Raw genomic sequence first — 27,276 nt, 5'->3', positions numbered from 1 at the left:
ACGGCGTACGTTATCACAAAGGAAAAGATGGCGTCGGTAGCAGAAATGTACGATGTAGGATGGGAAGGTAAGATAAAATATAAAATAGCTACTCTTCAAGTGTCACACAGGCACGTGTTCTTACTTTTTGAAAGCTTCTGGCGTTATCTTGCGCACTGACATGACGTGGAGTCGTCGCTGTTCCAGACTTAATATACGAGCTCTCAAGCTACCCTTTAAAGTGGTTAGCTAAACATAGTTAGCAAAGTGTGCTACCCAGTCAGTTGTTCGCAGTAGTCAGTAACCGCTTCATTGTCCCTAGCTTCAGCGTAATGATGGCGTGAAAGCACCGGGAGTGTGCAGTGGAAACCGACGTTTGTCTCTTTGAAGAAAAGACACAGGGCTTGTTATCATTTTAGCCCGGGTTGGCCTAATGCAGCGGCTAACGGTAGCCACCACAGACTACGCAGGTGTCGGGTCCTGTAAAAGAGCTGGAACACGGCGACAGTAACGCAGTACCGTACTAATGTTGATGCTGCCTTTTCTCCGCCTGCACTTGTGTGCATTCATAACGTCTCCTAGTTGCTCGAACATTTTCGTGTCATGCTGTCAAATCTGTTGAGCTAAATACATGCATAGTATATGAAGTTTGGTGTGTGTAATGGTCCTAATATCGTAAATCTCTTCAGCCACACCGGTTCAAATGCCGGACAGGTTTGAGTGCATTTATAGGTAATAAAGTGTGATTTAGAAAAGCTGTATGCCGCTCACACTTGACAATCGTGTGGTAGAGTGCTACAGAAGTGAAGGTCTTGAAATAGTGAATTGTGTTGCAATCTGTTAATTTTCTCATTTTGCAGTTGTCCTTATTTTTCATTGTCTCTGTCCAAAGAGATGAGAGATAAGCTGCGGAAATGGCGAGAAGATAACTACAGAAACAGTGAACAGATTGTGGATGTTGGTGAAGAACTCATCAGTGAACATGCATCTAAACTGGGAGATGACAGTAAGTGTGTCAAGGCTGAATAAATCTGAAGATTGTCATCTTATGTCATTATAGACATGTTTTTTGTGTGTGTGGTTAGGTGGAGTGTTAGACTTAAGAATACTGATTATATTATATTATTTGGTAGTATTAAAACAGGTAACAAAACATAAAAGCAGAGAAAATTTTGTCTTTGTATGACAAATTCAAAACAACAGGAAAAACTTTATACTTGTAATAAAACAGTGAGTTGTTTGTTCCTTTTCACTAGTGGCGACCTTCAAAACTGCAGTATTTAGGCAATAGTTTAGGATTTAGACTTTGTAGTGACTAAAACTACTTAATAACCCTCAGTAAAATTTGTCAGTAATAATTTTCTTGTTCTTAGAGAGAATCAAAACGTTGTGGACTTTTTAATTTCTGGACATGATCTTGAGCTTACTGTGATGTGGATCATGCAGATAAGCAAAGACAGTTCTGAGAATACAAGTCTGGATAGGGGATAATGCTTAAAATGAAAAAGGGTGAACAGAAACCAGTTCATATTTTAATGTCTTTGGTTTGATGAGTAAACGTCGATACAGAAATTAAATTGGTAGATTGTCAGGAAAAACACTAAAACATGATTATTTTCCAGAAATACAGTGAGCAGGAATACAGCCCTACACAGTTTAATAGTGTAAAGAAAAAAAGAATAAGGAGTGTATTCAGTTACCTTTCACAGTGCACACCATATTGTTATTCCTGCAGATTTTATTTATTGTTTTAGCTGCCCTGCTGCACTACTTCGTAAAACTCTCCCTTTTCCTCAAATCATAATGATTTACAAACCCCTTAAAAGAATCGGACGCACACTTGACATGCTATGCTTTTATTGAAACCAACTCCTAAATTGGCTGTGAAATGAGATGGCAATTATCAAAACATGAGTTGGAATCATTAAAGTGAAGAAAAACTAAGGGCATTTGTTTGTTTTGGCATAAAACCTTTTGGGTGGAGGCTGGGTGTATTTCATTTGGCTGAACATGTCTAGTTTATTTATCAAAGCTGCTGGCTTAACATGTTGCGCTGATTTCCATTAGTCGACTTGTGCAGGCACTCTGTTATGTGTTATAGAATGTTGTAATGTCACAGTTGACTTAAAGAAAAATTGTCAATAAACATTTCATATTTTTAAAGCTCACCACAGAGTTAAACATGTTAAAGGGTTAGTGCGTGTTATGTTGGTGAGGCTTAGCATGACTTGCTTCACAAGCAAATAAATATAACATGGAAGAAAATGCAGAAAGTGTTGTCATATAACCACCTATAACACCTATGTAAATTTCCATTAATAATTTTATTGGTGTTGAAAAGTGTTGCAATGTTTGGATTGTTTAAGAATTAGCGGTATAGTTATATAAATGTCACCCACTTATCAAAATAATTTTATATCTTATTTCTTTAGAAACTGATATGTACAATCTTTGTATTTGTAATGAAAACAGTCACAATATGTTGTTAACCCGACCACATTTAGCAGATCAAACTTGCTTTGGCACAAAAACTACAGTCTGTGTTATAACAGTCATACAACCCTGAGCGAAACATCTCAGCATGGAATCTACAGAATTGTTAGTTTAACTACTTTAGTTTCACAATGCGTCAGCACTGTTTTTAAGAATATTAGTAATATTTGCAGGATTTTTTCTTCAGAATATAGCTGCACCCTTACTAAACCGCCCAAATTGTGACTGTTGTTTTTTTTCCCTGATGCCTCAAGAGATAATTATATCCATACTAACACTTTGTATTGTATTATTAAAGTAGAATTTATTTGGAAACTGTAAACAGACTGGTTCTTATGTAGTGTTTTTCTACTTTACTTAAGCACTCAAAATGTTTTATGTCTCATTTCCCCATTCACAAATGCTTTTTCTATGCCTATGTGTTTTCTATCTAGCGTTCACACAGATTCACACTCTGTTAAATTGGAGTTCAATATTCTACCCGAGGATGCTTTTGGAATACAGATTTGAGCGGCTAGGGATTGAATCACTAACCTTATGATTAGTAGATGACCTGCTCTACCTCTTGAGCCATAGGCACCATTTCAACATAATGAGGAAAGCAAATTATGGGGTTGAGTGTAACTTTCAAACAGTCTAACTTAAGGACCACCCGGCACACAAAAATGAATTCACACAAAACCATATTAAGATGTTCCACCTGTGTTTATGGTTGTGTAAATGCTTTCAAAGTGATCTGCAAAGCTTCTGCATCTAATATGCATTTAAAATGATTGTTAGGACTAATAAAAACATAGTTTTAAATAAATATATTTATTTATATTTGTTGTACAGTCAAAGTTATTTTTAGGATCATTCCATCTAACATAGTAAAATCTGAGAAAATTCCCACTTGACCCCCATATAAGCTTTTTTCACTACTTGGAAATCTATAGTTCAGTTCCCGTCCAGATGTCAATTCCACATGTTGAAGTGTCCTTGAGCTAGATACTGAACCCCAAGTTGTCACTCTACTCACTGGAGTGTTGTGTGTCTGTGTGATAGTTATAAACCATGCAGTATAGTATAAACATAGGTAACATTTAGTACAAAGTACTTTTTTATGCTCAAAGTAAAAAAGCTGTTTAAGTAATAATCCATTCCCCACTTACTTACTTACAAAAATTAAATTCAAAATCTCACATTAAATCAGTGACATTTTTTGACACTCTGAAAATTGACTGAAATTGAATTAACTGAAACCAGTTGAATCCAGTTGTTATAAAAAAGTTTTATAATTTGAATGTACATGTGTGTTCCTGCTCTAAGAATCTTCCTTAAATGTAAAAGTAAAACTACTGAAATTGAATACATTTTATGACCAGTTCACTGCTAGCAAATCAATAGTATGCCTGTAAAATTTTTCAGAAGGGTGTTTATGGATGTTAGTAATACAGCATGGATGTTTTTAAGTAATAGTCAGTGTATGTCAAAAGGAAAATAATAAATGTTCCATGATGTATTAAATGAAACAGAACAGTTCTTTTAATAATAGTGATAATAATAAACTCTTGGTTCTCATTGTGGAAAGTGGGGAAAAAACATCCCATGCAGTTGTTGGGGACAGACTCTTAAGTCTCTATGTCAAGTGTATAGTTTAATATATCAAGTTTTAGATGTTATGACAGACAGTGGAATGGAAAGGGCGTCAACACTTTCTTCTTTGTCTGTGTGTTTTCTGCCCAGTATGGATTATTTATGAGCAGGTGATGATTGCAGCCCTGGACTGCAGTCGGGATGACTTGGCTCTGGTAAGTTTTCGTCGCACTTCCTCACACACCCAAAAGCTTCACTCTCTCACAACCATTACTACTTTGCAGCACCTGCGCTGCCAAATGTGAAAATCTGATTTTTATTTGGCCAAGTGGTCTTTACTTTGTCTGTACTTTGGAAAAACAGTTTAATAAGAACTGGAGTTAGTGGATGTAACAAATACATGGAGATGCATGCTTCAAGTGTTCACTGAACTTGGCATCTCTAACAAAGTTCCACCTTTTTTTTCTCTTTAGGCTTTATTTGTCACGTAGTGTCACGTAATTATTCAGAGTTTAGGTTCAGAAATATGAAAATGGTCAAATCTGCATGCAAAACTAGAAGGGGTGGGGGGGACAGTAATTCAAGTAGTTCATCTCCAATCAGTATGGATGTGACAGCTCCCTTTGGCTAAATGAGTGACTCACCGAGTACAGAGAAGGCTCGAACTCAATCATTAGAATTAGTTGTCTGTTGGCTATCCTCTCAGCACTTCTGCCAGAAAAAAAGCAGAAGGACTAGACTTAAGCTGATGGATAGCAGATACGATCCAGGTCACACTGCAGACTTTTCCATCTCATTCATGATAATGCTGAATGCTATTGTTACTATTGTCTTCTCTTTCACAAATTCAAACTTTGTGTAGAAGAGGAAGAAAAGGTGGAAGTAGGAGAATCTGCACTTTTAAAAAATATATTTTTCTTTTTTTAAATATAGTGATGTGGCTGTCCCAATGTGTAACAGAGAAATAACAGTTCATTTAAGACAGTGAAGTTTGCCTTATGGGAGAATGTCTGTATTGTTGGTTGTTCAGTTAAGTCCCAAGACAGACCGTTTGTATCAAAGAAGCTTTGGTATTTGCGTGAGAGTCAGCGTAACATAAAGTTTAAATACTGCCATCTATAATTGGTCTCCCTTCTGCCCACATCCTTGCAGACCTGTCTACAGGAACTGAGGAAGCAGTTTCCAGATAGCCACAGAGTGAAGCGATTAACGGGCATGAGGCTGGAAGCTTTGGAAAGGTAAGCATTGGGAGAGAGGGCAGGCAGAAAAAAGCACGGCCTTACTGTTATGTATGGTACTTTGAGAGGCTTGGGGACAAGAAAATGTTAGCAGATCCTAAGTGGTACAATGGTCTGGGTATATGTAAGTACAGTGTGTGGGGTAATGTGTGTTTATGTTGGATCACCCAGCATTCCTTTTGGAGAAAGAAGGGAATGGAGTGGGGAAAGGTTCAGTGCTGGGTAGTCCTGTGGCCCTTTAGACTGAGGTAAGGATTCCCGGGAAGGAAGTGGTTAGATCCCACTGTTATTCTGGGGGTCTCTCAGCACTCTCTGGTTTCTATTCTGCTGTTGTTTCCTTATTTTGTTACTTCTTATTCGCCTCTTTTTTTTTTTTCTCTTTGCCTTCCCTGTTTTGATCTCAGTGCTTTAAGAGTGTCTTGGCTATGTAAATATTGAAATGCCACCACAATCAGAACAAGGAGTCTGAGGAAGGAAGATAAACAAGGGGGTATTTTAGTTTGTACTGATCTGAAGTCAGGGTAATTCAATCTGTTTACTACCTCACTCACATTCCCCACCCCGATTACCATTGCTGGTTTATCGGTTATGTCAGAGTTTATGTGATAATTGAGAGTGATTGCTTCAGCACTGTCAGATTAAATAAACTCCACACTGGGATCTAATTGGCAGCAGACAGAGCTACACTTCAATGACGCAGCTTCAAACAGTAAGGGCCTTCCCCTCCACACATGCATATGCTTGCCCACACATACACACACATGCTTGGTCCTTAAATAAATAAAGCAAATCAAAGTGGCTTGTGAGTGGTTGCCTGGTGCCATCTGAAGTCTCCCAAAGTGTGGCTGAGTAATAAAGTGAATGTGAGGGAAGCATCAGTGCTGGAAGTAGGGCTGCTCATTGCTAATGGGAACCAGAGGTGCTTCTGTCTGTTGCGGGATTAACCATTTGTGATCAAGGAACCATGCTGTTGTTTGCTAAAACATCAGTGCTGCAGATTACTCCTTACAAGCAAAAAAACATTCTTTGGCGCCTGGTTTCACATCATAAGTGAGGAGCACATGCATCCAATTGCAAGATTTTTATTTATTTGTAACCATGTATCCATTATTTATAGCTCATGTATTTGTTCTTGTTGGCCCTGTCCAACAGTCTGAAGCACACTCTTTGGGATGCAGCAGGCTATCAGGTTCATATGCATGTTTTGTGGTAATATGTGGGCCCAGAGAGAAAAAGACTGTTGCAGACACAGACAGATGTAAAGGCAGCATTTTAATTTTGTTTAAAGGTGAAAACAACTCTACACAATCAAATGAAAATACAATCTGAAAAACAGGGAGTTTTATTTGTATTGATGTCATGAGCCATTGTGAAATTATATAAGCCACCGTATGACCAATAACCTAAACTTAAATGAAGGTTTTTCTTTCTATAGATTAATACTGATTTCTGTACAGCCTCATTGTAATCCTAGAAACCTGCCATAATGTGTACAGAAACTTAATTGTTTTGAACTCTTTTTTTTCCAAACCATCTAATTTTACTTGACTGGGAATAGGGATTGGTTTAATTTTTAATAAAATGTTTTTTCTTCCCCCCACTTTCCCATGCTGAAGGTACGATGAGGCCAACAAGCACTATGATGCCATTCTCCAAGACGACCCCACCAATACGGTAAGGAAAGAAAAAAAAGAAAAGTCCCCTGCTTAGCGCTCTACTTTGCTTCACTTTGTGGTTTCAGCTTTTTGGAGGGCTTTAAATCTGTCGAGGCAATTCGGTGTTAGCAAGGGAGTAGCTAAGTTAAACTCCAGTTGGCCTCTGGCCTCAACCACACTGCTGATCAGCCTATCACCCACACAACTAAAAAGTGTTTAAGGGAGGGGGCTGGGTGGCTGGGTGGGTGATTCATAGTCTTAGTCAGTGGCGGACATGTTTGGTGGAAGTAAAGCGTAAATATAGCTCCGGTCTTTGAAGATGATGATTTACTGGGCCTTTTAGACCTCCACCCCAACTGAACAGGGATAAGCTCCCTTCCCTTCACCTTTGCTCTCTACTGGCTTCAGGTGCAAAGTGCTGCTGGATGTTAAGCTGGTAATACAAACAAGTCTGAAGTAATTCTCTGAAGCCCACTCCTTGCCATCTTTTCTTTTCAATTTACTATCCATCACTGTAAAATAACTTGCAGAAACTTGTCTAGCCAGTGTTCTGCCAAACCCACATACCTTAAACACAATGTACCTGCTGGTAATTGTTTCCATAAGGACATGTGGCCAAGCAAGAAAATAAATCTTTTAAAGGGTTTTCAGAAGAAAGCAGCTTGTTTATTTTGGCTGTAGCCCCCCCCCCCCCCCCCCAAAAAAAAAAAAAAAAAAAAGATGTGCAAAAAGTCCTGTGCCATGGTGCCATATGGATTCCTTTAGATGAATTAGATATTTTCTTTCAGCAGGCAGTGTGCTAGAGACACATCATAGGTACTTTGGATTTCATTTCACAACATCAGCTTTGTGCTTTAAACAGGAATAAGCTTGTTCTCCGTGTGTCATGGAGAAATAGCCTCCCTATCTTTATCTTGCAAGAGCTGCTGCCTCCCATCAGTCTCTGTCTGTCTCGCACTCACTTTATAATTATTTGTCGCTGTTTTACACTGAGATTGTAAATCATTTTTGCTGGTTAGTATAAATATAATTTTGATTTACATTACAATTATAAATATACATTTTTATTTATCCACCCTTATGCTGGATTCAGACTACATAACATTGACAGAAAAGCTACAGAAAAAAATAACTTTAGCATTACATCTTCCTTTAAATCTTGCATAACAGTTCTGTAACTACTGTAAGGCTTACCAAGGTAAACATGGTGGATTCTGCCAGCTGCTGAGAACTTTTTACACCAGTCAGCTGTGTAGAGCTGTAAACATGACAAAACAAAAGAGAAATTATACTTCTGTTGCAATTGGTTTAACATTCTTTTCCTGGAAATTGTTAGCTGGCACCTCCTTCCTACCAGATGACATCATGCATATCAGAAACACTAGCTAGCATGATTGATTATGGAGCAGTGTGTTGTCTTTCAGTGTTCAGTGACTGACCGTGACTGTGTGTCATAACAGCTACTAGTTCAATGGTATTTTAACGAATACAAATTAAGCATCAGATCAAACGTCAAATTCAAAATGTTTTAGCTTTCATTAAGGCTAGAAATAACAAGAACTTGAAATTCAGTTTTTCCTCTCACTGTGATGATTTGTTGGTTGTTAGAAATAAAAATTAAAAAATGCAACTTTTTCAAGAGGTAGTGACAATTTATTTTAAAACCCGAAAACTACCCTGAAAATAAGACACTCAGCAGGAGTCATATAAGGTTTATTGTTGGATTGATAATAGTTTTGCCATACATAATGTAAAATATGGATATAGTGAAGTGCCTAAAATCCTGCATTCTATCTGAATGCCACCATATGGTGATAGCTGTGGTTGGGGAAAGAGAATTCAAGTCCAAGTCAAGTCTTTGGGAAAAATGTTTTTTGTTTTATTTTGTTTTGGGGTTTTTTTTTGTCACGTGACATCTGTAAACATTTTATTGCTGAGTAAATCTTGGTCATACTATGTTTCAATTGAAGGATTATCTGTGGTATGAAGCTGCATGTTTACTGGCTAATGAGTTGTCAATCACAGGTCATTAGACAATCCCTCCTCCTTTTCAATACATCTGGTCTTTTGCAACCAAGATGGCAAAAAAAAAAACTTATCACAAGGCTTCAGAACAGGACTTTATAAACCAATGGATGATGTTATGGTAGTGTTATACTGTCTATGGGTTGTTCTGAAAACAATGAAACAGATACACAGCTGTTGCTTGATTGAGCAGTAAGAAAGATAAAAAGTTTAATGAGAGGTTATTAGATTAGTGTCTGAGCTTAATGAGTGCAGTTATTGAACCAATCCGGAACCAGACCTGCTCTGGATCCAGCAATTGCAAGCATGGCTGCAACTAAAGCACAGAGCAAACATTTTAAAGATGGGTTACCAACAGTGATTAAATTTTTCAGTCATGATGCCTACCAATATTTGGTAGCACAAAAGTGTCATTGACATTTTTGTCATAGCCTGCTCTCCTGAATGACTCTGTCGGTCCGTTTCAAACAAGGAAATAAGACTCGGGTGATTGCAGTGAATATTCTGACACGCTAACGAAAATGAGATTCAAGTTGCAAATTCTGTGATTTTCTTCCAACGCTGTCATTGTCACGTACAGTGATTGGCACTCAGCCAACTTATGTTTGGTTATTAGAATGATCTGTAGTGAATTGTTTAAATATATCCACTGTTCTGATAATGTGAGTTGTAATTTCAGTGAGTCCCAGGACACCTCCCAGACATGGCACAGATCTAATGTAGATTGCAGGGACATACTCGGAAAGGGAATGGTCTGTTTCCTGGTCTCTGCGTGCTAGAGACTGCCACCCTTTCAAGCGTAGGCTGACATTCAAACCTGGGACTGGGAGTGGAACAAAACAGACAAATATGTCCTCTGTCTCTGAGATGTTAACCTTAAACCTTTTTCCCAAAATCCTTGTCCTCAATGGGTGTAGTGATGCAGGGTGGAGCGACGATTCAATGACATCACTTAGGTCACCTGTCTTATTGTGAGGGCTGCCTCCTCCCTACATGTTCTCCAACATGCTCTTAGGATTCGGGCAGGGGATGGGCCTGAGAAATGGCGGAAAATTGGCGACCACAAGGAAGACTTGCGAGGCATCCCAGCATGCGAAGCACAGATTGGAAACTGAGCTGTTGTAATTACAGGCTGTGGAATAGATGTGGTACCCATTAACCAAAATTGTTGAATCAACAAAAATTGCTCAAGGTTTTTTTTTTTTGCCATGGCGCTGTCCAAAAAATGTTTCAAACTCTTAGCCCTTCCATTGCTTGCTATGTTCCAATACCTACAGCAATGAGCTGGCAAAATTCTTGTCTGCGTGCATAAATGCGATTTTTCCACCTTTTTATTTCTTCCTGTGAGTATTTTAGATTATGTGGTGCAAACAGCATTTGCAAAAAAGGATGTGCTAGTTTAGGATTTGTTTAAAAATGAGTGGACTTAGTGATTACGTTAATATTAAATTCCAACGCTCTCATTTCACCCTAATTGTTCAATATAAAAAGCTAGTATTTCTTAAATAAGCCGCTGAGGTCACACAGACGACTTCTGAGGTTGACCCACAATCATATGCAATTAGAGATTCATTGCTAGACAAGAGTTTATTTGTGCGGGAAAAGCAATGTGAAGTTTAAAGCCTCACGTCAATGTTTATTGACCACATAAATGTGAAGTATACTCTGAAAACTCTTGGAAGCGTTTGACTTTCAGACTTTAAAAAAGGATTCGATTGTAACTTAAACAATCTGCTGTGTATGGGTGCAAACATACCTGTGGGGAAAAAATAAATAAATAAATGCATAAAATACATTTTTAACCTGTTTCACACATGTCAAGTGTGCCACCTGTGTTGTGTGTTCATGTCTCATCATAGGGAACGAATGCTGTAGGTCAACTCATGGTGCAGTGTTGACACAAATATGCTAGTCTGTACTTTTTGAGTGTCCTCAGAGCATTAATTAAAAAAAAAAAAAGTCATAACGACAGAGGGATCAGATAGTCAAATGCCAGGTTTTTGTTTTTTTTCTGGATCAGTAGCTAGAAAAGAACAGGGAGGAGTAGGTTGGAGTTACTTTATGTTTAATAAAGTGCTATGACATTTCAGAGCAACAAGTTCCATATGTTGTTTTGAGCCCAAAGATGTTCTTTATCCAAGAAAAAAAAAAAAAAAGGGGGGGGACAGAGAGAAGTGGGTGTGTGTTGAGGAAAGATCTTATTTGTGTCTTTAATTTGAAGTGAGTATAAATTCTAATTTCATGATAGACTGCAGATTAAATTGGCACCCTCTTTGTTTTAATAGTCTGAATACAGGTAGGCAATAGAATTGTGATGTACAATGTTGCTGTATGGATACAAAGCGTGTCACTCCAACTCGAGAGAAGAGGCCCAGCCTTCTTATCTCTTCTCAGATTTTATTGGGAAAGTGCTGACCAGATGTAGTGAGCACATCTCTCTCCTTTGAAGAATTTCAGGACACTATTCTTCATCTGTCTTGTTAGCTTCTTGAACAATAAGTTGCAGCTCAAAGATGCGCAGTCCAGATCATCCAGGCTTATTAAAGAAGAAGGTATTAAAAGGAAATAATTAGCCATTCACGGTTCACTGCTGGTTGATAAATTCATGAAATGTTAATTTTCTCTCAACTTGCCTGCCTTCTGCTTATGTTAAAATATTCTTTCCTTTATGACGATGATGTCTTGTTGCACAGCGCTCCTTTTATTTATTTTTTTCGGTTAAAGCTGCTGTGTGTCAGCAGGTCTTTGTCCCAGCTTGATGGATAAGTGGATTTCTTACGATGGCATTGTCAGAGGAGACCCAGATTTACAGCCCCTAGACATGACTCATACACAGCCCTCAATGGCTTTGGTTATGAGAGGAAGCCCCACTCAATCAAGTGCCAGCAGTCCATAAATAAAATAAGCTGTGGCAGGGCAGTGCACTCCTAATGGAGCAGCAGCCCCTGTTAAGGTTTTCACTTACTATCAAAAGAGAAGAAGGAGGTGGTCTGGGGGGAGTCTAACATTTGGAAAAGTCAGGGCAATACTTTCTAATTCAGATTGATGAGAATCTAATCCACCTTAAGGTCAATTCAACATCAAAATGAAGCGGAAAGCAATTTTCAGCTGATGTAAGTCAGGCTGGTGCAGCGCTAGATGCGTGCTGTGCCGGCAGGAAGACAGGCGTTGGGGTTTGGAGGAGTGTGCCATTTTCCCCACTTGGTTAGGGGATGACTCACCACTTTATCTCAGCCACTGAGCTCATTCCAACTTCCAAACATTGACTCATAATGTGTGTCCGTATCCCGTTGGACATGGTCGCTAACTATCTCCAATTATGATTAAAGTCCCGCAGTAATAATATGAATAAATTTAACAAAGTTAACTTGACAGAGTCTTGTCTTTTTGACTCTGTGGCTGTTACTTTGGAAAGAAAGTGCAGTTTTTTCTTATAGAAAATGATTCATTGTCATAATGGAACTTTAAGAAAGCTTGTGGTAAACTGAAAAGTGAAACACTTAGACTCACAACTCTTACACTCCCTCATGCTCTTTACCCTCTCAACCACTTGAGAAGCTGAGTTCCTAATCCTGTTTACACTCTGCTCTATAGGCAGCAAGGAAGCGCAAGATCTCCATACTGAAGGCCCAGGGGAAGAGCACTGAAGCCATCCGGGAGCTCAATGAGTATTTGGAGCAGTGAGTGTTTGTTACAAGGGGGGGATCAGCCACCCCTTCTCTTCATCTCCCCAGATTTTTATTTTAATTAAAAACAAACCTGCTTTCAAGAGTGCTGGCATGATTTGAGCATAAAATGCCAACAAATGCTGTCAGCTGCAAGACTGTCATTGTTATTATAATACACAGTGGTTGCTTAATCCTAATATTTTTTTTCTTTAATATGTTAGTTTCATTTATTGTTTTACTCCTCTGGAGGAAGAGAATTTAATGTCAGTATTTGTTTACAGGTTTGTTGGAGACCAGGAAGCATGGCATGAGCTGTCAGAGCTCTACATCAACGAACATGAGTAAATGCATTTTTATATTTTAACCAAAACTATTGTAGTATTCACTTCCCTGAAAGCAGAGCCAAATTTCCTTGTATATATACTTTTTCATCTGCCTGTTCTATGTACAGCTTTAAAAAGCTTGCATTCTTTGTGGTTATATTGGGACCCACCTTTGCAGTTACAATACCCAAATCCAAACACTATTCAAGTCAAACATTTGCTATGGTCATTATGATCAAACTGATGCATTGTTTTATACAGTTGGAGCATAAACAAACCCTTTTCTTTTAGATAAAGGATTCTCCAATATGTGATTTTGTAACAGTTAACACAGGGAACAGCATCACCATGTTCATCATAGTTTATTAACAAATGCACATGGATTGATCTAGACATCTTGTGTAGCAAAAATTTGGTATTTAATTGTTGTTTAAGTGTGAGTTGTCGTGTCAAGGTTATCAGACAAAAAGTGACTTGGTACAGCTGCTTCATGTTTAGGTTGCTTGTGTCAGGACTTCACATCATTCTGATGGCTTGATCTCCAAAGGGCCGTTGGATGGCCACAATGGAAGGCGTTGAGATGCCAAACTCAGCCAGGGGTCTGAATAGAACCCTGGCTGAGTTTGCCGTATAAGACTGGTTTAATAGGATTTCAGGCTTAAGCCCCCACCCACTCCTACATATGAGAGCAGAAAGACTCCCCAGCCTGATATCTCAGTTGCCAGGGAGAACTGCCAGACAGACAAGAGCACTGTAAGACAAAAATAATTTTGTTTGTGTCACTGTTCATCCTTCCTTAATTGTCTGGGGCTCAGAAGTTAGTCAAGCGGTGTCTGTAGTTTAACAACATTTTTTTTTAAAATATATATATATATATATATATGCGTGTGTGTGTGTGTGAGAGAGAGAGAGAGAGAGAGAGAGAGAGAGAGAGAGAGAGAGAGAGAGAGAGAGAGAGAGAGAGAGAGAGAGAGAGAGAGAGAGAGAGAGAGAGAGAGAGAGAGGGACTTGACTGTTGTTGCTCTGGTAGGAAGGCAGCAGCAGCAGGAATGTGTAGCACGGTGAGAAGGCTACTTATTGGATATTTCATGCTTTGTCTGGGAGGCTTTATTGCTGTAGTAGCCAGAGGAAATCCTAGGGTGAGCGGATTATCTCCAAGCTTATCCCAACACTTCTAATATCACACCATTCACTCCCACAGCCCTCTATCTACAGGCGTGTCAATTTCTTTTCTTTGTCTTCTTTATTTTGGGTTACAAACTCCCTGTTTCCCCTCCTCCTCCTCTTCCGGATAGTGAGGCATTATCACCACTCTTTTCCACAGGGATAGATCAGGAGGCAGAGGGAGAGGACACTTGCTGTGAAATTCCCAGGAGAAGGTGGTGGCACTTTAGCCGCCCCCCTGCCACTAGAGAAAACAGAAGTTGATGGAGAAGCAAAGCAAGAGAAATAAACTCTCCTCCTCTCACTGCACAACACCCTGGAAGCTTAAAATAAACAAAGCAGTCTGTCTCTGCCTTGCTGCTGTTAGGGTTGTAGTAGACAGCATTAACAGATTAAGAATGTAATTAATAGCCTCTGAGCTGACACTGTTAAAACAATCCGTATGCCGCTGATGTTTAGACAGGAGATTATTTTGTCTGTTGCAAGTATTGCTCATAGCCACTGTTGGAATCTGCTGCTGGCTCTCATTCTGACCCAAGTTATGAGCCTGTTCAACCAAATTGGACTGGTCATCCAAAATTGCAGGATAAATAGTAATAATTTTTTCAAGCATACTTTGAATCCAATTTTGTCCAATGCATAGTCAGAATGTGGTATTAAAATGGGGGGTACGCCACTGCTGATGGTTTTACTAACCTCCAAAAGAAATAAATACAGAGTCTCACACATGATGGTGACACTACCCTCGCTCAAGCACTGTGGTGTAGAGGGAGCTTAGAAGCTGCCATAAAGAGCACATTGGGTTAGAAGCTTTCGTTGAAGAGTAGAAGAGGTACAAATTTGGCTCCAGTACAAGACTGATGGAGCAGGCACTGGTGTAGGCCACAGCTATTGCACGAGCACATCTGAAAGTCTTTATAGAGAGGAAGTAGTAATTGTAAGCAGCCCCCAACCTCCCAAGCCCTCTGATCTCCCTTTCTACTCAGCCCCTTTCCACTGTTTTTTTTTTTTCTTCTCCTTTCTGTGTCCCCACCTTTCTTTAGCTCCTATGCTCTTAATTTTTCAGCTAGTTACCATGGCAGACTTCAGGTATACTGATAAGTTTTTCATGTTATTTCAAGCATCAGTCGGATCATTTCATTTCTCACAAAAGCAATAAAAAAAAGCAAAATGCGTCTTTGCATTTTGCTTTTTTTTTTATGAAGTGAGAAATTTGAGAAGTCTTTAACAGGGTAAAAGCCTGTTCACACAAGCAAGATTTTTGTTTTTCAGCTTATTCTTTGATAAAGTTTAAGTTATATGTAAAATCTTGAAAGGCAAATAAAAATACAGAATTCCTTAAGATATTAAGGCTTGACTACAAAACTTTGCCCATTTTCTGTTGATAGGTCTGCTCTCTGTCTCGGCTATGTGCCTATGTGCTAGCTTGCATTTGGTTAGGTGTGCAGACGTTTTATGGCTTTGTGTCCAATGATATACTGTATCTTAGCTTGTCTTGGCCTGGTCCTGTGAGGGGGGGAAACTGTGTATTAGAAGTGGAGTGGCAGCAGATTAGTGTGAGGTCAACAGCTCAGCAGTCTGCTGCTGAGAAGTGATCTCATCTGAGTATAGGCACAGTGTGCCAGCTCTTACTGTAGTGCTGACCTCAGGAAGGTAGTTAACTACACATTAAAGACAGGAAAAACACACAGATGGACACAGTGTCCCCAGTGGAGAAAGAATCACCACACTAGATAGGCTTTTACCTTAGCAAGCTGTGTAGACCAAATACCCTTTATTGTAAGCGTCTGAATAAACCTCTCATCTGGTGGGCCTTTATATATTATAAGTCTGTCACCTGTGAAATGACGTGTACCCTGTGCAGTCTCATCTCAGACCTGTGAATTTACTGAGCGTACCCGTTGTGCTTCACAGTTGAACAACCTTAAGGATGACACATCCACAGCTGTATCAAGCTTACTGTTTTCTTTGTCGCTTCCACAGCTATGGAAAAGCTGCATTTTGCCTGGAGGAGCTGATGATGATCAATCCTCACAATCACTTGTACTGTGAGCAGTACGCTGAGGTAGGTAACCACCTGGATGTCTGTCACCAAATACAGAGCTGGTCATATGTTGTTTATTCAGATGTCATGTTGTCATTGCTTGAGCTGCCCTTTAACACAGCTTGTTGCTTGTGTTTAATGCCTCCTCACACAGGTGAAGTACACTCAGGGGGGGCTGGAAAACCTGGAGCTGTCCAGGAAGTATTTTGCCCAGGCGCTGAGGCTGAATAACCGAAACATGAGGGCATTGTTTGGTCTGTACATGGTGAGTGCTGCTTTGAATGAAGAGAAAGTGGGAAAGAAATACAACAGTGGTTGAGCCTTTTTTTGTAACGCTGTGGTTTTTCAAGGTTGAGGCTGGCCACAGTGTGTCAAGACTGTACTTTCTCTATCTGTATGTGTGTGTGTGTATGTTTTTGGGGAGAGCTCTCAGACGGGTCAGCTCGCTGCTGACTCAGACGGTGAACTCCAGCACTGGAAAAGCCTGCCCCTCTGGAGCCCTTTATTTTAGTAATAATACCCCCTTGGTGAGACTTTTTCATGTTTATGACTTGAATAAATAAAGTAGTTATGGGCTAAAAAGGAGAAAAGCATAAGGAAGAGAGCAGCACAGCTGTTGCCAGTATTTTGTGACTGCACTGGCAAATTATACAATCAGGTTCTAGTTTAATTGGAATATTGGCCAGATAGCCCATTCATCTACATATTTGTTTAAACAGGATATTGTGTGCTAGTGCCAGTGCATCATACGTAAGGGAGATCTGACATAAAAACACAAACAAAGCAATGCAGGGAGCAATAGGCAGAAAGTGGAAGCAGCTCTTTACGCAGCGAGCCCTGGTATTTTCCTGTTTTCTGGACTGGGATTCTTCATTTAGTCCAAACACCTCACAGCAACCCACACCCTCTGAAACATCACAGGTCTAGAAGAGGAGCAGTGAAGGTCAGATCCAAGACATTTAGTCCTGCTAATTCTCAAGTCTGACTGGCGAGAGAGCAGGTTTCTTTTTTCATGATTATTATTATTATTATTATTTTTAATATATCGTCCAAAGACCCTTGGGTCTTTAAAGGATACTTCAGGTGGTTATTTATTATTGTAGTAGTTAAAGAACTGTCTTAATGTGTTTTGCACATTGTTAGCTAGCCTCGATGGTCCAAACAGTGACAGGTGCAAGTTCAACATAAGGGAAAACTTTCACCATCTTACACCATCTGAGTCAGTGTGGCACAAGACCTGGTAGCACTGACCACAGACTGGTTGTGGACTGGTAACTTACACCACTCACTTGGGGATTCCCCTCCACAGTTGTGCACACAGTTATTCAGGGATAGCCTGTCTGTGTTGACATCATCTAAATTGAGGTTTCTCTTGAGCTAAAAAAAATAGAAATAAAAAAAAAAAGCTTACTAAAAAAATACAGAAGCCAAACCATTTTACAGAAAAAAAAATAGGGCCAGGTTGATTGGTGCGTAGCTAAAGTTTCAGCACACTGGTAGGTTGGGCTTTGAAGTGCAGGCAGGGTAAGCCCTCTGGGGTTTGCTGCGTGGAGATGATGGCAGGAACATGGGAAAGACATGGGATTTGTGGTTCGGAGGGGAGCTGTCGGGGCAGGCAGAGACCGTGATTCACATGGCGCTCCTTTCATTTCACGTCAGGCTTTTTTCAAAACATACAAGGTCCTTTCATCGGCGGGAATCAATGGTGTTGGAGAAATTAGGCCCTGTTAAGTGACAATTTACGTATGAAGCATTAAAATGCTCACTTTTTCCTCTCCGTAAATGATTTCCCCTGTGTCATCAGGCCATGGTCTGTTTTTTCTCTTCATTCTGCCACAATGACTAGTGGAGTGGTAGATGGTAAGAGTGGTTGCACATTCATCTCCATTACGCTTTTATTGCTGTTTCACCAAGTTTTGATATAAGAACACCCCTTCCCCTGTTCTCTCCTTTGCATCTTCCTTCCATCTTGTTTTTTTCCTTCTAGTCTGCAAGTCACATCGCTGCCAGTCCTAAAGTTAGTGCCAAGGTGAAGAAGGACAACATGAAGTATGCTGCTTGGGCTGCCACTCAAATAAATAGAGCCTATAAGGTGAGTTACAAATAGACTTTAATCTAATGTGATGTGAGTGCACCTAGCTTTTAATTTTTCTTTCTTTGGTGTCTCTTTCCTGCTGAAAAACATTTTTCCCCCATATCAATCTTCACTCTACCAGACACTGAAAACCACCGATCAGAATTTTCTGCTATGTTGCAGCTTTCATGGAGTACTTGCACACAATATTCAGAGATCCTAAAATCCCCCTTATTTGCATAGAATGTGAAAAGTATTCCCTACCCAGTATTGACCCTTAAATGCACAGCAGTCCTGTAGGATGCCTTTGACTTGCATGGCTGTAATAACAGCCCTGACGTCTTTTACTGTGTCTGGGTACATTTACTGTTAATGTGTTGACTTAAGGCCACAGCGTCTGCTAAGACTTTATCCTGCAAACTGGCTTCACAGATGAGCTTCTTGCAGAGCCACAAGCTGATTCTCAGAGGACAACACTAAACTATAGTGTGAGAGTAGTCTACTTCAGTCTTTCTCAAAGTGGGATATAGTGACCCGTAGCTGGATTTGAGGAAAAATGTAGGAGGTTCATAGCAGTTCCAAAAACCGTTTACGTATGTTGTCTGATTTCTTCAGTTCCAGTGTTTAACTAGCTGCTGTTTTAATATTTTACAAACAGATTCAGTCTTCCCTGTGAGGCGGTCTTCCATTAAGTATTTGCTTTGCCCTATTACTGTAGAGAGCAAAATTTGGGAGAGAGAGAAAGATAAAAAGGAAGCCATAAATAAGGTTAATAAAGGATGGATGTGGACATGCATGCATGTATTTGCTGCTTTAGCAAGGAAGGGGCAAAAGTAAGGAGTTTGTCAGATGGTATCACTAAAATGGTTTACAGTGTCGTCCTGGCAACCAAAGTACGAAAGCATAAAGATTATTTGCCATACTTGCCAGATGTGTTGCTTATTTGGGCACCAAACGATTGTAATGTAATAAGTGGTTCCTCACTCAGCTTCTGTGGGTCCTACAGAAGCTGAGTGAGGCTTCCTGCTGAGCCTCTAAAGACCTTGTCTCACCACATTTGACTCTACTTGCTTTATAGGCACGTTTCACATGTTGAGCCCTCAGTCTGACAGTTCTGTTGGAAAAAGTGTGCATGTAACATGATGGTGAACTTTTTTGCAGAAGTGTCACAAAACGGCTCTAAGCTGTCACTTGCTCCTTTGATTTGAGTGAAAAAAGAATAGAAATAAAATAAAAATAGAAGAGCTGTCGTTGAAGTGGTACAGCTTATTTGGTTTAGATTAGCACTTTTATATTTGCAGAATGTCTTGATAAATTTAAAAAATGTTGAGCTGGCTTAGTCAATGCAGAATGTCTTCACTGAAGTCAAGTGCATACTACTTTTCACTTTGATTTTTGTGCCTACTGACCTTATCCTGTCTTAGAAAAGCTTTGATCTTAGCAGGGGAAAAGATGAATATCCCACACTGATAGCATTTTTTTCATATATCTAAGACTTAAAATAAGAAAACAGCCCTGATGGTTTTTTTGGTTAAAATAGTGAAACTGTATATTCTTGGAACTTCTCATTCCTAAGAAAAATAGCATCTTATTGGGCTTTACCAGAAAGTTTTTAAATGTTGTTACACAGTAGCATAACAGGGAGTGTGTTAAAGGCTTTAATCAGAGACAGAAAACACATCTGTAATATAACTAATGAAAGAAATTGATTGATACATGATACACTTTCATAGTGCCTAACTGTATAAAGTTTTTATTCTCATTAGTTTTATAGGAAGAAAAAAATCTTTGGTGTATTTTTTTCTGAATTGACCAGTTCTGCAACAATTTATATTTTTTCCCAGGGATTTAATGTGCTTGAAAAAATAATGGCCAAGATGAAAATACTCTGGGCCAAGTTGTAATAGCAGGCTAAAGTAGTAGCTACTCTTAAAGGCCATTGGACAAGTGTGTAAAAGCTAGATTATGTGTGATTTTGACCCTGTGCTGACGATAATGAAACACCTCAGTCAGTCACACCTTTATCCTCCAGGGAGCATGATGTGAGATTCATCGCAGCCCTCTGCTTCTGCCCTGCTCTGCAACCTCCTAGTATTTGTTTAGTTGCTTAGTGGAGTTGTGTGGATTTCAATTCAGCTGTGAGCGTGCGACCACATTACGGGTATGCATACCTGGCTGCCACCATGTGTCACGTGTGCTTCTTTTTTTCCCCCTTCTTCCCTTTGTTGTGTGAGATGAGTTAAATGACAAGGTGTGAGGTTGCCTCTTTTAGTTCTTCGATCTCACCTCGGGTAAAATGACTCTTGAGATGCCCTCCATCAGACAGCTGCTGGCTGCTGTGCGCTTGTGCTGGCTGATTGATTGCTCCTTTAAAGCGTCGCCCTTGTCAGTCGTCCACTTTTATTAGGCTCCGGTACCTGGTGATTGTCATACCTTTGTGTGAGGAAACTGTGGGCAGGTGAGTGTACGAGGGAGCAGACATTGGTGAGGGGTCATGACTGACAGGGTTGCATTTCAAAAGAGAAAAGAAAAAAAAGTAATTACTGTGGTGAAGTTGGATGTGCAGGAGACCTGGAGATGTGTGGGTTGTTGTTCCATCAGGGGTGAAAGTAGTACTACATAGCCTGGCCTCTTTTCCTAACTCTCTAAACAAATTCTCTGATTAGCTCTTCTGTCACGGACAGAGGCTCACACTGCGTCATGACTCCATTATCAGATGCTCTAAATAGATGTGGAGCTGTCTAGTCTGCTCCTACTTGTAGAGCAGAGCAGGAGTTAATGTGGTGGTCTCACCTCAGGCCGAGGAGATAATTGACTACTGGGCTCAGAGTAATGGCGCATTAGACAGCAAAGCAATGAAATGCACAGATCATTATAGCTACCCCACCACACAAACACACACACACCCTAAATCTAGAAGAATGAGTCACCCTTGGAAATTACACACCCAATTGTACACCTTAGCCAACTGCCCTCTCTAAGTTGGAGTTTGGCAAAAGGAGAAGGAAAAAGCTTTTACCATGGAAATACAGTATGGACTAGGTTAAGCCTACATTTATTTCCTGTTTGTAAAGGCTTGAGAAGGACCAAACGTTGAGTGACTAAATATGTCACAGCAATAAATCAGTGCTTTATGGTATATGTAGAATTTTAAATAATCTGCTTAGCGGTGTTATTCCTCAAACATCCCAAGCATCATTTTTTTTTGGTCACACCAGCCCTCTTCATGCCTTTCTTCACTACATCCATGAACCTCCTCTGTGGTCTTCCTTTTTTCCTCCTGCATGGCAGCACCATATTCACTGTTCTTTGTTCCTCCTCTGTACATATCCACACCATCTCAGGCTTACCTCTCTAACTTTGTTTTTAAACTGCTCAGACTGATTACAGCTGCATGTGTCAGCTCAACTGTCAGTAAAAGTGGCTTTGTGCTATTACCCAATGGATTAGCTATGAAAATATGAAATTAACCATCTTATAATTGTTATGAGACTGAGACCACCTCTAAACATGTTAATTTCATTACTGGAAACAAGACTCACTTTTAGGGATGGCGTTAAGTGGGCCCTTCAGGAACTGCAGTTCTTCAGCATGTGTTGGCATGCTAACATGCCAAATTTGATTGGCTGATTATTAGCATTTTGTTAATCTGATTTTGACTCTATTATTATGCTTTTACATTTTGCATGACCTCAACCTGCTGACTACATGAATATAGAGCCTTAGAACTGTTTACTCTGGATTTATTCACTGCATATATGTTGTAGTTTACTATACAGAATTGTCATAACATACAGTAACTACAATTAAGTGAAAATGAGCAGGGCACATAACTTTTATCAGCTGATATCATTTGCCATGTATGTCTTTCTTTAGACATGGTTACAGACAAAATTAAATCTATGCCTGTATAGGTAAAGTTAATTGAACTGACTCATTTTGGGCCCCTGGTTCCTTGCCGATGGTTAAGGAAGTCGCCTTCCGTAGTGGTATTTCTTGAGGGGGTGCCTTATCCATGGCAAAGTTAAATTGGGTAGAAAAAGTGTGTGCTTCTGTGTGTTTGCATGAGTAATCTGATACATGTCTGCGGATTATAATTTGCAGCACTTCCTGCAAAACCCTGTGGACACAGTGCAGAAATTAGAGTAGGGTGTTACATACTTCTATACTAGAGGCCATGGAAGAGGACTAATGTGGGCATCCTGTCTCGGAGCGCACTCAAAATGAAAATGGCACTTACGCAACAGTTGAGGAAAAATCCTGATTGGAGGTATTATTTTACTTTGCATGACCCATTTACCAATTCTATTTAATGACCACTGTTGCGTCTCTGATTATTTCTGCTTCTATGCTTCTCCATTCTAAATGGGGAAAAGGATGTTTTTGGTTAGTTGTTGAAGCATGCTACTGGGTGGATGAGGTTATCTCTGATTCTGTGAAGCTGTATTTAAGTGTGTTTGGCTCTCCATTACGTTAGTTGGCAGAGAGATCTAATGAGTTGATGTCCTCTTTTTCCCCCTTCTCTCCGCCCTTACTCTGTCTCTGCCACTCACCTTTGTTCTCTGACTTGCAGTTGGCTGGTCGTGGGACCAAGGAGAACAAATGCTCCATGAAGACGGTGGAGGAGATGCTGGAGTCGATGCAGATCACAATGTCCTAGACGCCCTTGTGTACATCGGTCCTTGGAGCAACATGGCAGCTCAAGTAGCCTTGCAATGTGACCAGAGTGGTTGTAGAAATTATTATTTTTTAATCAGGTTCGGTTCTGTAAGAGGACATTTGTTATGCTCAAACACATTGATTTTGCCACCTGCCTGGGAGTTAAATCCACATATTTCAAAATGACTAACAAACATACAAAGTGTCTCCTGGACTGTACTAACCCTCCCATTTCTAGGTTCTTTTAAGTTCAGCTAATATCACTAATTACTACATTTGCATTAATGATATGACTGTAACCAGGAGAAAAACAAGCTGTACAGTAAATGTTATTTTTAAGAGATCCCACATGTCTGCACTGATGTCTGCTACTGTCTGTTTCCATTCTATCTGTAAATGAAAAAAAAAAAACTAATTTAATAAACCAACTGTTCCCCCCCCTATTTTATTTGATTTTTGTTAAATCTTTTAACGTGTTTTCATAGAAGTTGAGTATAAATTTTCTACCCATCTGTGTCAGTTTAAGAGCAGGATACGTAGGTTGTTTTTGGATTTCTGTTTGTTGGCAAATTTGCACCTGCAATAATTGTCCTGGACGATTTAAGAAGGGCATCTGTCATTAAGGCAGCAGCAGGATCAGAGGTATGACATATTCCACTGCTTCTCAGTTACCCCTCTGAACAGCATTTGAAACAGCTTTAATACACTTGCGATTAACTCTGTCATTAACATGTGGCATCTTGTTAAAAACAAAAAACAAACTGTTCATAAAGAGAGTGCATTCATAAGAGGAAGGGAAGAAAAAACATCTTAGTTCTGGTAAGTTTTGTTACTTCTGCCGTTCACTCAGTTCACTCAGTTCACTCAGTTCTGTGATGGTTGAATGTGAATCCCATCCAAATGTGCACCTCAAGTTGTTGCTCACCCGTGCGGGGTCAGCTGTTACTTCCATTTCTTTTGTTTATTAAGTCAAGGCAATTGTCTCATAATTTCACTCTTCGGCGGATGGAAAACTTGAGTGTCGAGTTTATGGTCTTTTTTTGGACAGCGTTTAAGCTGAGAGAGTAACTAGCCCAGAGATGGGAGTGTGGAAAGCCATTTTCTCAAGTTTTTAATACTCTGACCTTGGTCAGTGGATGAACGTGTCTGCATTTGATTTTTCTCACCAATCTGATGGAATCGGTAAAAACCAAGGGACATTTGAGAAAATGCGGACATGAATTCTTTTTTACAGGAAAAGCACTGAGGCTAAATTGAACTCTTGTAGTTGCACAATTGGAGTAATTTGATTTGAAGCTCTGTGTGTGTGTGTGTGTGTGTGTGTGTGTGTGTGTGTGTGGGGTTTTTTTTTTTTTTTTTTTTTTGGGGGGGGGGTGTGTTATGTTTAATGCTCCCATGCACCCATGTAAATATTTCAGTACTTCAGAAGGTCATTTATGAACTTATAAAAGCTGAATAAAGGTTGTCAATCAGTGTGTTTGAAGTCATTATTATCATTATGAGATACAGGTCTTTAGGTCTAGCCACACTGAGGCAACAGTGCCATCTGTAGTCTAGATGAAGAATTTGGGTAAAGCCTTTGCAATACAGCAGTGAGTGACATACATTGGAAAGAGGCTGTGAATGTCATGCACTAACCTTAACCTGTATGTAATGTTATTTTTAGCCTGTCTGCAACCTTGATTTGTAGAGGAAGAAAAACTGTGTTACACACCATTTAACAGTCTTGAATCTGATAAATCTTTTCCTTGTGTTCAGCTGTGCGGTCCAAACATATCCTTGTAGAGTCAAGGAAAACAGAATCTTGGCCTGTGCTTGTATTAAGTCAGACTAAATCTTAGCATCACTTCTACAGAAGCACCTGCTCATCAGTGTTTTCTCCCTGTGGTCTAGGGTCCAGGAGCATGACTTTAGTGCATACCTGATCCTAAAGCTTGAGGAGAGAACCTTCTAATCCCTCTAAGCTGCTGGCTCAGCCTGGTGTGTATAGTGAATTCACTGTTAGTGCTGCTCATAATCCTGGATTCTCTGGGAGATTAGCCCTTGGAAAGGGTTTGCTTGTCCTTGGCTGCTCTACAATGGTCAGGTTAGCTGAAAAAGGATGAGCCTGAGGATGAGGAGCTTATGAGGACTGGATAAGAACTGTGCCTGATCAGCCTATTCATCAAAAGCTGGGGTGATGACAGTGATTTACAATTAACACTTGCACTGAATGACAAAGATTGAATTAGGTTATTTCTCAAGTAATATTACTTTTATTACAGGACACGTTTTTTTATTTTGTGATCATCAAGTGCTTGGGCAAAGGCAAGATGCTTGCTGGTAAACCATTAAAGCACTGTCAGATATGAAAAATGTGCCCCCTAAGATTGAAAGATGCGCCTAAGAGTTTTAACAAAATTTCTTTTGGTAACCCAAGTGTATGACTCTGAATGGCAATGCTCATCAACTGCCCCTGCTTTGAACAATATATTTGTAAAACTCTTGGATGGATTTCAATGATAGACACTGGATGATTCCCACAAGTTTTTTTAAAAACAAAAGCAGATAAAAATGTTGGGGTTTAGTTAGCTTTTTGGCTGTGACGTTTTCTTTTTAAAATATTCATCATACCCACACGATAAGCCCACTGACACAGGTGATCGCTGGCCTTTGCTACTGCAACACTGGGACTGACATAGTAACTGGCTGGAAGAACTGGAACAACATGTTGCAAAAACACGGAGAGTTCCCAGAGGATGAAGCTTAATGACATTGGGGATCCCTCGAGTTTTCCTGTAACACCATTATGAGGTTTACATTTTTGGTGTTTAGCCTGAGTCTTGACCACTTGAATGGATAGCCCCATCCATTTTGAAGTATCAGTTGTCACATACTTTCATTATAACTAAGCACTGATCTAATGATGTTCCCAACAGCTATACAATATATATGATGCTAACTAGCAAATGGAAATATGCCAGATAATGCTGCCAAATGTTCTTGATGCCATTCTTGTGCCCGTTGGCACAGGAGGCCACAGGCACACGTAGCAAGATTGACCCTTTTCTATTCTATTTTCAGTTGCAGTTTGGTTAGGTTTACATAACAAAATTAAGTCAAAAAATGGTTTGAGCTAAAATGCAAGAATGTTAACTACATTTCTCTGGCAACAACCCGTAAAGAAAAGTTTTGACCATGCACAACTGTTTGAAGTTGTCTAGTATTTTAACAAGTTGAATAATATTATACTGCATCTAAAGGGCAAGGAGCTAGCCTGTGGAAAAGACCATGGGATTGGGACAAGAGTTTGTAAGAAGAGTGACTGTGCAAGATCAAAGTAGAGGAGACGAGAAAAAAATATGAGTGTAGGTAAGGGGCAGACAAATGCAAAAAGTGCAGCAGGGTAACTTCCCCAAGGTGAGGGAGTGAATGGAAAGAAGGAGTGAGGTTTCCTGAAAATTCATCCATCTTTGTCTGATTTAGGGAGAGAGACTGGAAGTGCCAAAGATGGATGAGGCATGCAGTGCTAAATCCAGCCCTGTCCAGTCACACAGCCGGGCTTGGCGATGAGATAGTGTTTTGGCCAAGAGCAGGGACGACCTGACCCGCTCCTTTTTTTCTTTTTGGGATGCAGAAGAAGTAAGTAGCTGGATTGCTTAAGATGGATCTGTCAAGTAGTACCTAACTTAAAGACCTGCAATGAGATGTCTTTCATGCAGTTGGCCCATCCGGGGCTCAGTTAGCAAATTTACAATAATCTGCAACTTTGAGCGCTTTGTTCCATCTCAGTTACCTTTGAATATTAACACGTGTACACTGCAATAAATGACTTTCCTTAATTCTGTGGTATTTGCATAGATCTGCTTGGCTTGTCATGTCAATATAATGCTGTTTTCGCAATGAAATTCATTTTGTGCACAATGTTTGACACGCGTATATTCATCAAAGCAGTTTTTATTTTTTTTACTTAGATCCAGCTGAAAGCATCTCATTCACCCATTTGCATAACATAGTCAAGAACTGCTTCAATACATGCTGATAAAGAGGTAAGATGGTTACATTTAAAACTGAAGGGATTGCAATACATAATACATTGCAAGCATTGCTTATGAACTAGTGGTGTAATCTGGAAAAACTTTTTTTCTCTGGCTCCTATTGCACAATGTCTCCTTGTTGGTTCTGTTTTATTTTTCCTGTACACAATTGCACAGGTATGAATGCAAAGTTAATTTTTTCTCCAAGGGCATCAATGCTGGGAAATAATTTCCTCTCAAGGCAAGAGAACATCCCTGAGAAAAGCATGTGAGTGTGTGAGAGAGGGAAAGAAGACGAGAATGTGTGGTTATGAAAGTGTGATTATGAATGTGTGGACAATGTGCAGGCATGCCTTTGTGTCA

The 27,276-nt window shown here is 39.7% G+C and overlaps 1 protein-coding gene across 1 annotated transcript; it reads left to right on the top strand.

The window, feature by feature from the left end:
• On the top strand, positions 1 to 23,337 carry emc2 (ER membrane protein complex subunit 2). Its single transcript, XM_085290878.1, has 11 exons — positions 1 to 67; positions 872 to 985; positions 4,198 to 4,262; positions 5,200 to 5,285; positions 6,902 to 6,959; positions 12,560 to 12,645; positions 12,915 to 12,974; positions 16,104 to 16,185; positions 16,319 to 16,429; positions 18,152 to 18,256; positions 22,812 to 23,337. Exons 1-11 carry the CDS (start codon positions 28 to 30, stop codon positions 22,896 to 22,898), a joined length of 894 nt encoding a protein of 297 aa, XP_085147004.1. The 5' UTR covers positions 1 to 27; the 3' UTR covers positions 22,899 to 23,337.
• The last annotated feature ends 3,939 nt before the right edge of the window (positions 23,338 to 27,276 follow it).

The sequence above is a fragment of the Mchenga conophoros genome, linkage group LG11 (assembly GCF_057382185.1).
Source record: "Mchenga conophoros isolate Kocher_MC1m ecotype Shallow Benthic linkage group LG11, M_conophoros_male_GT1.1, whole genome shotgun sequence".
Lineage (NCBI taxonomy): Eukaryota > Metazoa > Chordata > Actinopteri > Cichliformes > Cichlidae > Mchenga > Mchenga conophoros.
The sequence above is the reverse complement of the archived record's forward strand: the minus strand, read 5'-3'. Positions and strand labels throughout refer to the sequence as shown.

Bases quoted from the DNA above. Each gene is read 5' to 3' on its own strand.
- emc2 (XM_085290878.1), top strand. From the start codon at position 28: ATGGCGTCGGTAGCAGAAATGTACGATGTAGGATGGGAAG. The intron at 4,263-5,199 runs GTAAGTTTTCGT...ACATCCTTGCAG, and splicing joins GTCGGGATGACTTGGCTCTG to ACCTGTCTACAGGAACTGAG. The intron at 18,257-22,811 runs GTGAGTTACAAA...TCTGACTTGCAG, and splicing joins AAATAAATAGAGCCTATAAG to TTGGCTGGTCGTGGGACCAA.